Here is a 13,417-nt window from a genome sequence, read left to right as displayed (position 1 = left end):
TGGTATTTTACAAAGTGCTTTATTTCCCAGTTCTTTCTGCAATGGCTCATAATTACTATTTTTGTTTGCAAGACCAGAATAAATGTCATCATACCACCAAAAGTATTAGCCTGCAGTTAATGTCTGAAAGATCTTACCTTACCAATAATAATTATGCTGGCTGACTTTATGGTATCTTTTGTTGCCACCTGTCCACAGTGAAACTTTTCCATTTTGCACTTATTAACTAATCTCACTAGTGATCTCTTGGATCATTTTGCAAAGAAGTTCACAAGTCTGAAATAAAAGGAATGGAGACACTTTTTTCATAGATTGAACTGGCTGAATAAAAACATGTTTCACTATGGAAACATTGATCTTTTTACAATTACAACTAATAAACCCTAAGCCACAGCTCCTGAAGATGCTAAATTTGGTTCCACAGTAGTTTGCCTGTCTTTTTTTTTTTTTTTTTTCCCCAAGATGCCAAATTCACTTTGCCTGATCCAAGCTCACAAATTTATGGTGTACTTCAGTGCAAAAGATTTTTTTGGTAGCTAGGGAACACAGATAATCATGTATTCTTCCAGAGCAGCTGGTGGCTAAGCAAGCATGGCTATCCCTGAGGCTGCAAAACAGGGAATTCTTTTCACTTTTATAAAAGTTCAAGAGAAAAGAGAATTGTTATATGCATTTCTTCTATGGCCTTGACGTAGCCAGGAAAGCTTATGGAATAGATTATACAATAAGTAAACAGTAAGACAATAATCAAAAGTGAGCTATATCACTGGAAGAAATTACTTGAAAGTTCTAATGATAGTGCAATCCTTTCTGAAGCTCATCTAATTTATTATCAAAGAAGTCTTCTTTATCCACCACAAACAGCTTTGTGTTCTCCATACAGACAACTAACAACTAACCATGTTCCTTTTAATAGAAAATCTTCCTTTCATAGAAAGACATGGAGAGAGGGGAAGAAATTAAAGATTAATTTAGCTAATGCTAGGAAGCTATCCACCAATTCTGTATTCCAAACAGTGCCCCTATCAGAAACCATTAAGTGCGTCATGTCACCTAGTCTAGATACCCTTGGTGGCCAGTGCCAGATATCTTTGGTAGGTGGTATAAGACCCCACATACAAAACTTACCTTCTAAGGAAGTTCCCTTCTCATTCAGGATAATAATCTCTGAAAAGCACAGGAATATAAATCTCATTCCCAAACTGCTTATTTCTTTTCACAAGATTAACAGTACTTTCACCAGATGCCACTCACCCCAAAGCTTGCCCCCTTCTGAAGCACAGCTAGATATAATGCTGTGAAGATGCTGCATTCTTAATATCTGTAAGAACAACACTACTAAAGTAGATAAAGCAGAATCTACTGCTGCAGCATCCTTTCCTCAGAAGGATTCTCCCATGCTCAAACCTGTAAAAATATGGCTGGTATTTTTCAGCAGAAATGTAATGGATTAGACCTGTTCCTGAGTTGACTCTGCAGCTGAGATTCACTCTAGTGAAAAAGTGAATAAGCAGAACTTGAAAGGCCTAACTAGAATACATTCAAAAATGCAACTCCTGATTCAAACAAGGTGCACTCCTTTCTACACACAGAAAGACTTCTTAAAAATTAAAATTTGATCCATTTTGTGTCCTACTTAAAAAATTAAAGGCATAACAACTTGCAGTGATCAAAGAGAAATCAGCATTTTCCACTGCGACTTGAGTCTAGATATAAATTTGAAGTACTTGATTTGATGTGAGGAAAATTAATTTATTGCCAATTAAAATAGATTAAAACAGTGAGAAACAAAAATTAAAACAGCACCTTCCCCTCATGCGGCCCTCTTTCCCCAGGCTCAACTTCACACCTTCTACCTCCCCCCAGCCTGAAGCAGCACAGGGCAAAGGGGAATGGGGGGGGTTGCAGTCAGTCTGTAACAGCTCCTTTCTATCGCTCCATCCTCCTCACACTTTTCCCCTGTTCCACCATGGGTCCTCTACACAGGCTGCAGGTCCTTCAGCAAACCCTGCTCCTGCATGGCTCCTCTAATGGACTGCAGTTCCTTCAGGAAATCTCGACCTGCTCCAGCATGGGGTCCTCCGTGGGCTGCAGGGAAATAGCTGTTCCAGCACCTGAAGCAATTCTTCCTTCTCGTTCTTCTCTGACCTTCATGTTCAGAGGACTGTTTCTCTCACTTTCTTCCTCGCTCCTCTGTGTCATGCAGCATTTTTCCCTTTCTTAAATATGCTTTCAGAGGTGCCACCAGCTTCACTGATGAGTTCAGCTGTGTCCTGCAGTGGGTCCACTGTAGAGCTAGCTGGAACCAGCTGTGTCATGCACAGGGCCACCCACACCTGGGCACCTGCACTCAATACAGAAGCATAACCTAAAAGCTGGAGATAAGAACTTCCTGACCCTCTCCGGTACTTCCCTTCAAGTTGTGCCCAAAGAGTCATTTGTGGGGTGCCCAATGGGCCAGACCCACAGACTGATCTGGATTCAAAACAATATAAGGGGGAGAAGGGCAGTTATTTGTACTGAATTTGCTGGTACACGTAGTGCAAGACGCTGCTCTCATCAGCACGGCTCTGCAGTTGTGCTGGCCTCTGTGGAGACGCAGGTGCAGGAGCAGAACCTGTGACAGGTGCTTCCTGCAAGAACTTCTGGAGTGAAGGCGGCAGTGGAGCTCACCCCAGTACCTCCCCCTCCTCAAGCAAAACATAACAGCATCTTACATTTCAGTCATGCAAGGAATTAACCTCTAGCACAATAAAGCAGAGAAAATTCATCCCCAAACACGGGAAACAGAGGATGATAGAGCAGTTTTTTTAAAAAAAGAAATTTCTGTTTCTGTGCTGCTCTGGATGGGAGGAAAAGGCAATGGGAGAAAGGCAGAAAAGTGGAAGATGAGAATGTGTTAAAAAAATTCCCCCACTCCCCAAAAGTGCTGAGTATGAGTAGAGTGGTCAGAGACAAAAAAAAAACCACATATGGGGAGGCCAGGAAGAGGTAATTTTATGGCTTGTACTATGTTCAAAGTTAGACATGCACTAGAACCTGACATGAAAAACCTGTGCACCCACCAAATTATTGTGAAGGTATTGATTCAAAACTGGTAAAGGCCTCTTTCCACAGATCATCTGTTCTCAGTAGAAATAAGAAGGTCCCCACTTGCTCCATCTCCTTCCATGTACAGAACACCTCAGATGTGATAACAGCTTTGTCAACAGCCAAGAACATGGAGTTGTTACACCAGTTTGCATTCAGAAGATAACTAGTGCACTGAAGATAAAAGCAAATATATGTGATTACCATTCTAGCTTTCATTAGATGTGAGCTCAGAGCATAAACAGCACCAAAATCAACAATAAAAAAAGTTGTCTATTAAGAAAACATTTACCATTTAAACTGAACCACTTCAGCCAGAAGAAACTGCAATCCTGAGCTGTAACTTTGAGGGCTTTCTATCTCCTGTAAGCAGCTTTTTACAAACTTCACTTCCTCTTCTGTTCTCCGCTCTGGTCTCTTGCCAGTATCTCGAGTACTCTCGGAGGTAAGTGATCCTGAGAAAACATCCAAAACATAGTGAACTAAGAGCTAGAAGTAGAAGCCAAGGAGGAAACACCTGCACACTTCAGAAAACTGAAGAGTGTCATCTGTAAGAAACAAATAATTATATTTCCAATTCTCTCTCCCATTTAATTTTAGCTTTAAGAGAAGTATCTGTGAAAAAAAGTTAAATTTATGTCTAAAAAAATAGCAACCTGACAACGCACAATGGAATTTTTAGCATGGTCCTTTAGGAATTAAACATTGCACACTTAGATCTAGGATAAGATACTTTTTAGGCCAAACTTGTGGCTAATTTGCAAAACCACTTTTAAACTGTAAGTTGGGGAGTGGAGAGAAATTGACATTTGTTTTTCTCTCACTGCTGACCAGTGTTTCTCTCAAGATGTTTAAGGAAAGATATTGTGTGAAGAGGGTACAGAATGCCTACTTTTATCATTATTTTCTTCAATTGCTTGTTTCTTCTACCACCCCCTATTTCTAAATTACAGCATGCTTGAGGGTGACTGTTCTAGGTGCTCCCAACTCACTCAGACTAGGTACACTGTCCATCAAGTTTTCATACATGGAGACCTCTATCTTCCCTTCAGCTGGAAAGCAGAATTCCACAAGCCTTGAGGAGATAAATACGAGCAGCTGTGCATCAGGTGGAATCACAAATGCAGCTCTTGGGAGCTGGAAGAAATGGAAAGTTTTTATTCTGCTCAACAAGTACTGCAGAACACATGGGCATAGCCTCAGAATTTATCCCCAGATTAGCTCTGTTAGAGTGAAGCAGGTTAGAGACACACAGTAATTCTAACACTTCTGAAAAGGAAGATTTACTTTTATTCTTTATTGAAAAATCCTCTTCCTCCCACCAAAGAATGTGGGCTTTATAGAAGTCATGTCATTAACCTTTAGTCTCCTCCATTCTGTTCCTGCAGGTCCTCCCATAAGATCTTACACACCTTCTTCATGATCTCCATGTCCCTTGCAGGCTTGTACAACTTCTTGAGTGGGGAAGCAGAAAGAACAGCTATGTCAGAACACAAAGACAAATCATCACTCTTTCTCAAGGTGCATTCAGGACTAGCACAGAGAACATTAGTCTGGAACAAGGGCACTGGGACTGAACTTCTCCCTCTCCACTGGTCTGCCAACACATACATCTCTGTTTCTGGCTCTCCTACTGCCATTTGATTGCCGTATCTAATTACATTTTAAATAGTATCTAGAGACTATTCTACAAAGAGCAGAAGCAAGGCTCTGATCTTTCCTGGAGTCACTGAACTATCACCATTCAACCAAAGGATAGACCTAAAATTTTAGCAGTATTTTAGTGGTAGTTTATGCTGTCCAGCTGTAGAAATCCAAATACATTAGAAAAATGACCAAATGGCAGATCCAACAGTACGTAAGTTTTTGCTCTCTACTTCCTTCATACTGAGGACCTAGAAATCAACTCTTATGAAATCACTACACTACAAACAGATTTCCATCCTCCTATGAGCCTTATCAATCTCTATTAGAAAAAAGATCAGGAAGAGAGAGAGAAATTTAATTTACTTAGAACAGCATGCTCTTACTTAAACAGGCAGACTGTCATTAACAGAAGGCCAGTACATGCCAAATGAGCTGCACTGCAGAGCTAAGGATGGTTGTGGTAAAACCATGAATTCCAATTATCCACACTAAAATATCTGATTATATGTGCCCTAAAATATCTGCATCATTTAACCACAATTAAGTGTAATTAAAACTGTATTAAAGAACTACATGCAAACAACTATATTCATGTCTCTAGTTTCTTTTTTCCTTTTTTTTTTTTTTTAAGATACATACAATCCCATATGCATATATCACTTAAAACTATTAAGCATCCAAAGGTAACTTTTTCCATAGAGAGGTTATCATATACATGCCTTTCACAAGGTTTCTTCTGTCTAGCAGAGGCTAACAGACTACTGATGAGAATTACTCCCACAGCATCTAACTCCCCTATTTTTCTGTCCATGGAAGACTCCTTAGGACAAGGACACTCAGTATTTGTCCTCAGAAAGCTTTCCATGCTTTTAAAACCCCTTCTGTACTAGAACAGGATGGGGTCTTAGATGACAAACACCCACTAATACTTTCTGTGATACAGCAGTACTGTTTATGATTACTCCTTTGAAGACTCTCCAGAAAACACATCAAATCCCTTCAGAAAATAAACATGTCATTTGTCACATGCATTAGGAATGGAATGACATACTAAGGTGCAACAGCTTATATTGTAAAAAAAAACCCAAAGGAGCGCACATACGCTCCTGTCATGTGACAAGATTTTTGCCTTCCTTTCTCCCCCCAAATCATACCTGAGTTGTTGCTTGTTGGATAGACCTGCTGGATAGCTTCTGACCTAAAAAAATCAACACAGCCTGTTTTACACAATGCTTGTTTCATTCATTAATGAGGTGCACTGTTTCTGGGAGAAGATAATCATTACTGATGGGATAGGCTCTGAATTTTATTCCTACAAAAGGTTTGTTCAGAAGGGAAGGGCAAATCAAGGAGAATTTTCTCAGAGATCCACAAAGAGCAGTAACTTTTCACCTCCTCAGCACCATCCTCAGCTATACCATACTTTCTACCCCTAATGGAATAGATTCTTCCTGCCTAATCTTCTGAGAACATATCTGTTTGAATAGGCTTAAGGGAGCAAACTGTTAGTTTGCCAATAGACAGACAAGTCAACAGCCAGCTAACATCCACAGCCAGAATCAGAAACTCAAGTGGTATGAAAGGAAAAAGGCCAGTTTCTCATAAAGACCTAACAGCTGGCAGAAACTATCCTTTTATCCTTGTTTTCTCAAATCTTTTCAGTTACTGTGAATGTAACACATGTCCTGTGAAATGTGGCTGCCTGATATTCATCCAGGTAAGGATAATAAGCCCCAAAGCAAGCAAGGAAAAAACTTAATGCAGTTAAAAGGAACATATGGATTTAGGATCCTGGGGAGACAGGAAGAAAAACTGACAGGAGCACATCTCACCACTTGTGCAGTTAACTTATCAGCTGTTCCAACAGTATAATAGTGAAACACTGAGAATCAGAGGACCTGAGGGCATGGAACTTGGGTGGAAGTCCCAATAAGTGTGAAAGAAGAGAGACTTGTGTGGATACTGAGCATGCTTGGCGTAGATAGAGCTGCAGTCAGAGGGGTAAGGAGAGTAGCAAGTTAACTGCACTGGGAAGAAAAGGTATATTTTCTTTGGTAAAGGAAAAGAGTCTACGCTCCTGGGTCAAAGCTTCAAGAGGAGTTTCTTCTTCATATTAGAAGATAAGAACGGGCGTCTCAGACTGGCAACTCATTTACCTGCCTCTGGTACTCACCAAAACTCAAGCAGCTTTGTTGTTTTTGAGGGCAAGACAGGCTTCCCTCTTCTTCCATACCTTTAAATTCCTACTATGAACTCACCCTATCCACTAATGGCATAGATTCAAGGAGTTGCACTGAGCCTTTGCAAAGGGCTCACAACCCCCTTCCAGGGCCCTGGAGCCCCCCCAGAACAGCCCCCTCCAGCCCCGCCTCCCCCATCCCACAGGACCCTTGTGTTTCACACACCTTGAGGACCTTCTTCCACCTGGTCTCCCTGGTGCTCTCATACTTGTTCTCCTTCATCCCCAGACACCACTGCCCTGAAGTCACTCTTGCATCTCTCCCCCTGAGCCCCCATAACCACAACATAGACCATTACTTTAAAAGAACAAGTAGTTTACATTTCCATAGGAATATTATACATTAAGTTACTATATAAATATATATATATACACACACACACACACATATACAGACATTTGTCTCTCTAAATTTTGTACAAACTGCAACAATCTTTGTGCCACAAAAAGGACTCATTAACACTACTGGTTTCCATCCAAGGGGCTGGCAGCCTTGAACAAGAGCTATGGATGTGTGCCTTTTTGTCTTCTCTACATTTTAGCAAAAAGTTGGTTTTCATGCACATACATAAGCACAGCCCTTCTTGTAAAGCCAACCAATCACTGTTACGGGTAACCAACAATAAGGATAAATTGGAGAAGAGTTTGTTCATTCGCAGTACTGTTGAAGCTCAGGATTTCTAGGTTTGCAAAATAAAACACTTGAACATAGAAGAACGCTTGAACCACAAGAAAACAAAGCAAACATCAGAAAAACATCTACAATTCCAACACAAAGTAATAACCAACTACTTCGTACCATGCTACATAGCTTTCTTTGAAAAATCAGCCTTGAAGTATACTACTCAAAGAAATTTAACTGCATTGAAAGTAGTATTGTTTACTTCCGACTTTCTTCATATATATAATAGTGTTTTCTGTAAGATTTAGGTGGACATTAGTGAACAAAGGTGTTAAGCTAAACATAGACACTGGATATGTGTGATGAGTTTGTGTTCCTCCATTAGCAACATGCACAGAACAAATGAAACATACTCTTTAAAGAGGAAAGGTTATGCTAAATTAAAAAAATAACACAGTAATAAACTAGAATATCTATTTGGAAAACAAAGAACTTAAATTCTGTGAAAATGAAGGAAACCGAAAACAAAAATTTGAGTATTGGCTGAAGAAGCATTTCAAACAAAATTTTTCAATGAACAGAATTGCAACTCTCATCCCAGCTTTTAAAAACAATTAATTCTTTACTGCTTCTTTAAATTTCTCCCAACCTTTTGTTCTATTGTTTTCAGGGTACCATGCAAATCAGGGTAGATTATAAAATTCATTTCACAGCCTGCAATTCAAGGTGGACTAAAAAGACTATTTCCTCCAGCTGTGAGCACTAAACCAATAATAGAAATAGAAGTACCATCAGAAATACTGTTCAGCACAGGATAAGACTCATGATGGGAAGAACAGTGACTGTTAAAGAACAGATCTGTTAATGAGGGAACTAGCAAGAACTGATGGAAATCTAACTTCTCTTTCCTTAAGCTTCTACTCCAACCACAAATGTATTGTCTGCTTTGAAGAGAACTAAAACTAAAATAACCTCCTGCTGGTAATCCTTAGCTGTAATCTATTCTTTTGAGGATAAGCATTCTCAAAAATGAGGAACAATTCTCAAAAAATTAGGAATATTGAGAAAGGTGATATACTTTGGAATGCATTAGTTTAAGAAAAAACGAAGGTGATGGCATCACTGAATACAGCAGCATGGAAGGAGGTACCCATTCTCATATATAGTTACTGAGTTGGAAAAGAAAAGGTGACTACTGCCTCTGTGCTCCAGAACTATGACTGCAGAACAGAACATCCATTTTGGACATATTTTCACAATTAACAACAACGACAACAAAAATCGCCCAAGGGTGAACCTTGCTGAATTTTACCTACCCAGAAATGAGTAAGGCATACCACAAAACAAGACAGTGTAGAAACTAAGTATGAGAGACTCCAAAGAACTGGAGATTCTCTATGCACTTGCATGATAAAATACTGACTCTTATTTAATAAGAGCATGATCCCGTTGGAAAATTCTTATTTAAACTAACTCATAAACAACAGCTCTAAATGAACAGCAATAACAGCGTTAATTAACCTCACAGAACTTAATATATTTTAAGGTAAGACTAAGATATAGCACCTACCTAACAGATGCTGCATATAAAGGCATTAGGAACCCAAGTTCAATGTGAGACTTTTTAAAGTTTTAGCTTTAAATACCCAAAAGAAAAATAACAATTAATTTTAAATGGCCACTATTTAGATGATGTTTGTGAATGACTTAAATGTATGTTAATAAATTTAACAATTTAAAAATGTCAATCTCTATGTTCATATAATATTTTTGGTTTGGGTTTTTTTTTGTTTCTTTAAGTCTGAAAAAGAGAAAGTCCTCAAATTGCATTCTTGTATAGCGTGCAGAAAAAAATATCTAATTTTATGATCAAGCTCTCAACCACTTAGGAACTAATAAGAGAACTGCTGATACTGCTGTATACAAATTACTCTGAACGTTGTTGTAAGAATTCAACATCTGAAAAAAACAATGTCATTGTTTAACTTGATATCTATGTTGGCATCACTTTAATTTTATTTACTGCTTTAAATGGAATCCAAGTTATTTGTAGGTGTATTTTTTTTCTTAAAGAAACGTGTCTGTCACAGATTATGCAACTCAGTCCTTGTCACTTATTACGGCTTTTGCTTAAATATTGCTAAAATATATTTCTTTATCATATTCGCTTTTTTGAAGATTCCTGGTAATTATTCTAAGTAATATGGATCACTTTGGTCTTAGAAGCTGTCACCGCTGGAAAAGATGTTTGTTTTCTGAATGTTATAGTGACAGCACACTTGCACATATTGCTTGGATTCATGTTTGGAGATAAAGAATTACTCTCACACAAAATGTCTTTCCTCTTTCCCATGGAAAAAAACCCAAAACACTTGCTTTGTTTTCTTGGACCTCTCTTTGTTCATAATGTATCCATAAGCCCTACATCACAAAAAGCAGCAGGTTAACTCATATTTATCTGAGCTGATAGAGTTAGTGTACATACAGCAAAAAGTAGATAAAGCTGAAATGGCAGCATCAATCATCTTCCATGAGACAAGACTTCTGCATTTAGCTGCTATGACCAACTGCTAATACAGTACCACTGCAAAGGCTGCATGGAGCAACAAACCTTATTATAAAGCCAGAACGTAAGTTCAAAGATGTCAAAGTTGAAAACATTCACCATTACAATTCACACACTCTTCATCATACAGCCTTATGTTCACCTGGCAACCTCACCTTTCTCCTCTCCTTGATCTTCACACCATTAACATTATGATCAGGTCAAAGTTGCATTTTCTTAAGCATCCATGTCCTTCATCACTTTGAAATTTAGCGTCTTGGACCTTCATTTTTCACAAAACCATTGCTGTATTAGTACACTTTGCTGTTGGGTTCTGTGGTCTTGGAGCTGGCAGATTCTATGGTCTCTGTAGTGCCGTAAGAGTCGAGGGTCTCAAGAAGAAAAGCAAACCCAGCATTGTGATCCACACTCTAAAGCTAAGGAATTAAATTGTGGAAGACCTTCAGAAATGTTGACCAAAACAGGCCATTTGGATAGCATCCAAATTACTCAAAACTTGAAATAGAAGAGAGAGGTGGTGTTCCACAGGGCAAGTGAATGACCTGGGATTGGCAGTGAGCCACATCAGTCATAAAATAAAACAGCTGTCTGTCAGAACTAGTGTAAAATATGCCTAGTCTGAATGTCACAATATGATTTAAAAAGAACGGCATTACTTTGAGAGCACCCGCCTTTCCTTCCAAGTTCTCCGATTTGAAAAATCCTTCCAGGCTTCACAGATTTAAATAGGTGAGGAACTACAGCAGTCTCTGATTTTATCTGGCTCCATAGACAAAGCTTTTTCTCTTGGCTCTTGTTTAACTTGGCTCACACAGATAACACCCTCTGTATTTTCTTCAGCTTAAAAACAAAACAAAAATCAAACACTGAAGTTCAAATTCCACTGACAATCCTTCTGCCCCAGTAACTATGCATTTAAAAATACTGCAGTTTTTATAAAAAAATAGTATGTTTGGAGATATCAAATTAGTTACTCTCACACAAAATGTCTTTCCTCTTTCCCATGGAAAAATAAAGCTACCATCTTTTTTTTTTTTTTTATTTTCCAGGGGAAAGGAGGAATGGAGGTGCTATTGCTGAAAATACCAACTGTAAAACATGTTGATTTAGAGAATGACTTACACTTCAGGCATGACTGGCCACTTCTCAATGACTGCACACCCATTTTCAGCAGGAAATAGCTTATTCTTAAGTTAGCACTTGGACAAGAGAAAATCCAGAACACACAGGATAATTTTAACCAAGCGCACATGTGCATAAGTGTATGCACACACACAGGAGAAAAAAATACCTTGATATACACACTGACTGAACTGCTAAGTTCAGGTATATGGTGTTTCCTCCAAATAAGCTCTGTAACATTATTTCCTGTTCAGTCTAGATTTTTTTTTGTCCTCCTGCTCTCCAGACAAAGAACTTGTCTCTGAAGAAAAAAAAAAGGATCTGCTCATTTTATAGGCAACTCCTCCACATAACTTAGGAATGGCACCAATATTCTCACAGTTTCCAAATTCAGGCTGGTGATGTTAGACTGAGACCTTGAGCAGAAAAATACCCTCAGGAAATCCCAAAGGAACAGTGAGTTTAGTCCTTGCAGTTATAAAATTTTATATTTGGCTACATTTTTTTTTTGTGTAAAAGAGTATTTCTTTAAAAATTCACTTACAACATTCATCACTTAGAAAACTTTTTGAGAAGCATGAACTTCTAGAGTGAACAAATGGGTTAAACAACTGAATGGAGGAAGTACATTTAATGACCCCTCTGAAATTCTTTACCCTGAATGAAAACAGAATTTCTCAGTAGTCAAATTCAATTATAAAAAGGAAAACAACCAGTAACACAAACATTTGAATACAGCAGGCAGAAAAATCCCTTAAATTTAACTTTGACAATACTGCCACAGTAAAATATCCCAATATTACTTTAACATGTATGAATTTCAGTATATTTCCCCATGTACCCTTTATTTCCTTTTTATTTCTTCATGTAGTCTTCGATTTCCATTTTCAGAATATTACAGAATTTAGTACAAATTAAGTTTTACTGACCTGCAAAAGTCATCAGGACATATGGAGATAATTATCACTATGACATTATGAAGGTGTAAGGCCATGATCTAGCACATCTTTACCTAGATGTTCCTGCAAAACTACTCAAGAGTCATTCATGGACACTCAATCAGGTTCCATGGCTGAGAATTCAAAGACTGTATCTATATTTTATAACAATGGTTTTAAGAAGTCTTCTATTTTGATAGAGGGAGGGTTATTTTATGGTGTTTACTGCGTATTTTTTAAGAAGTACTTTCAAACAGAAGTTTGAAATTCCAAGCAATTACATACAACTCCAACTGATCGCTTCTAAAGCATATTGAGGACTACAGGATCCTAGTAAAAGTTTATTAAAATTCAGAAATCTGCTGGAATGGTGCAAAGAAGTCATCAGAAAACATTTCTTTCCAAAGAGTTCTAACTAGATTCAATATTGGCTATTTTCTACTCTTCTTTTTCCTTAAAAAATATTTTTATTAAATAATTTTAGCTAAATATTAGTATTCTTGGCAAAAATATTGTGTTCATCAAATAAGTTGGTATTTGGTCAAAGAAAGTGATAAGCAGTTTAATTAAGAAGTCATCTTTTTACAGCAAGTAACTAAGTTTTGGGTTTGTTTTTCTTTACAGTCATGTTTTCACAGTAAAAACTAATTAGAATCAGCTGTAAGAAGTCTATGCTGGAGTTCCCTATTACCAACACATTTCTCTCCTTTCTTCAAGACACACAGAACAAAATCCACTGTATTTTCTGTATTTACATATTACTGGGAAGACTGCAACTTACTAAGTGCTGGATGGCTGTCCACAATCCGTACTGGAATAGTCTGTACATCTCCCAAGAGAATCTGATGGACTCCTCCTTCTAGGCGTCTGGAGTCATCTACCCCTCCAACTGCTACCAACTGGCCCATGGTGACCAGACTCTGATCAGAGACGGCCGGAGTCCCAAAAGCAGAGGCAGCAGCGCTGTGCTGTGTTAGGCCAGCACCTGCTTGCAGACTGTGTCCCTGACTAACTACTAGAGAATGGTTGGTTACTGCACTCCCTATGGAATCCAGGAGACTTGCAGGGCTGGAAGGGGAATGGTTATTTACAGCTATCAGGGCTGTTGATCCATTTGTGGAGGTAAAAGTTGACTGCAGCTGTAATCCCTGTGAAAGAAAAGGCAGAAGAACTAACATACCAGTATTCACACC

General features: G+C 38.4%; 1 protein-coding gene across 18 annotated transcripts in view; it reads right to left on the bottom strand.

The window, feature by feature from the left end:
• The window catches only part of CARF (calcium responsive transcription factor), a 40,647-nt gene continuing 27,230 nt past the window's right edge, over positions 1 to 13,417 (bottom strand). For 9 of the 18 annotated variants that reach the window (XM_074872935.1, XM_074872934.1, XM_074872924.1 and 6 more), the window contains 6 exons: positions 13,006 to 13,372; positions 10,320 to 11,004; positions 5,892 to 5,935; positions 4,083 to 4,544; positions 3,383 to 3,545; positions 1,732 to 3,264 (listed from right to left, as the gene is read on the bottom strand). In XM_074872935.1, the coding sequence (XP_074729036.1) occupies positions 10,886 to 11,004; positions 13,006 to 13,372 (486 nt within the window). In that variant the 3' untranslated portion in view covers positions 1,732 to 3,264; positions 3,383 to 3,545; positions 4,083 to 4,544; positions 5,892 to 5,935; positions 10,320 to 10,885. The other 9 variants (XM_074872925.1, XM_074872923.1, XM_074872928.1 and 6 more) reach the window with 9 other exon arrangements.

This window comes from Strix uralensis, chromosome 6 (assembly GCF_047716275.1).
Source record: "Strix uralensis isolate ZFMK-TIS-50842 chromosome 6, bStrUra1, whole genome shotgun sequence".
Lineage (NCBI taxonomy): Eukaryota > Metazoa > Chordata > Aves > Strigiformes > Strigidae > Strix > Strix uralensis.
This window is presented reverse-complemented; position numbering and strand designations above follow the sequence as displayed.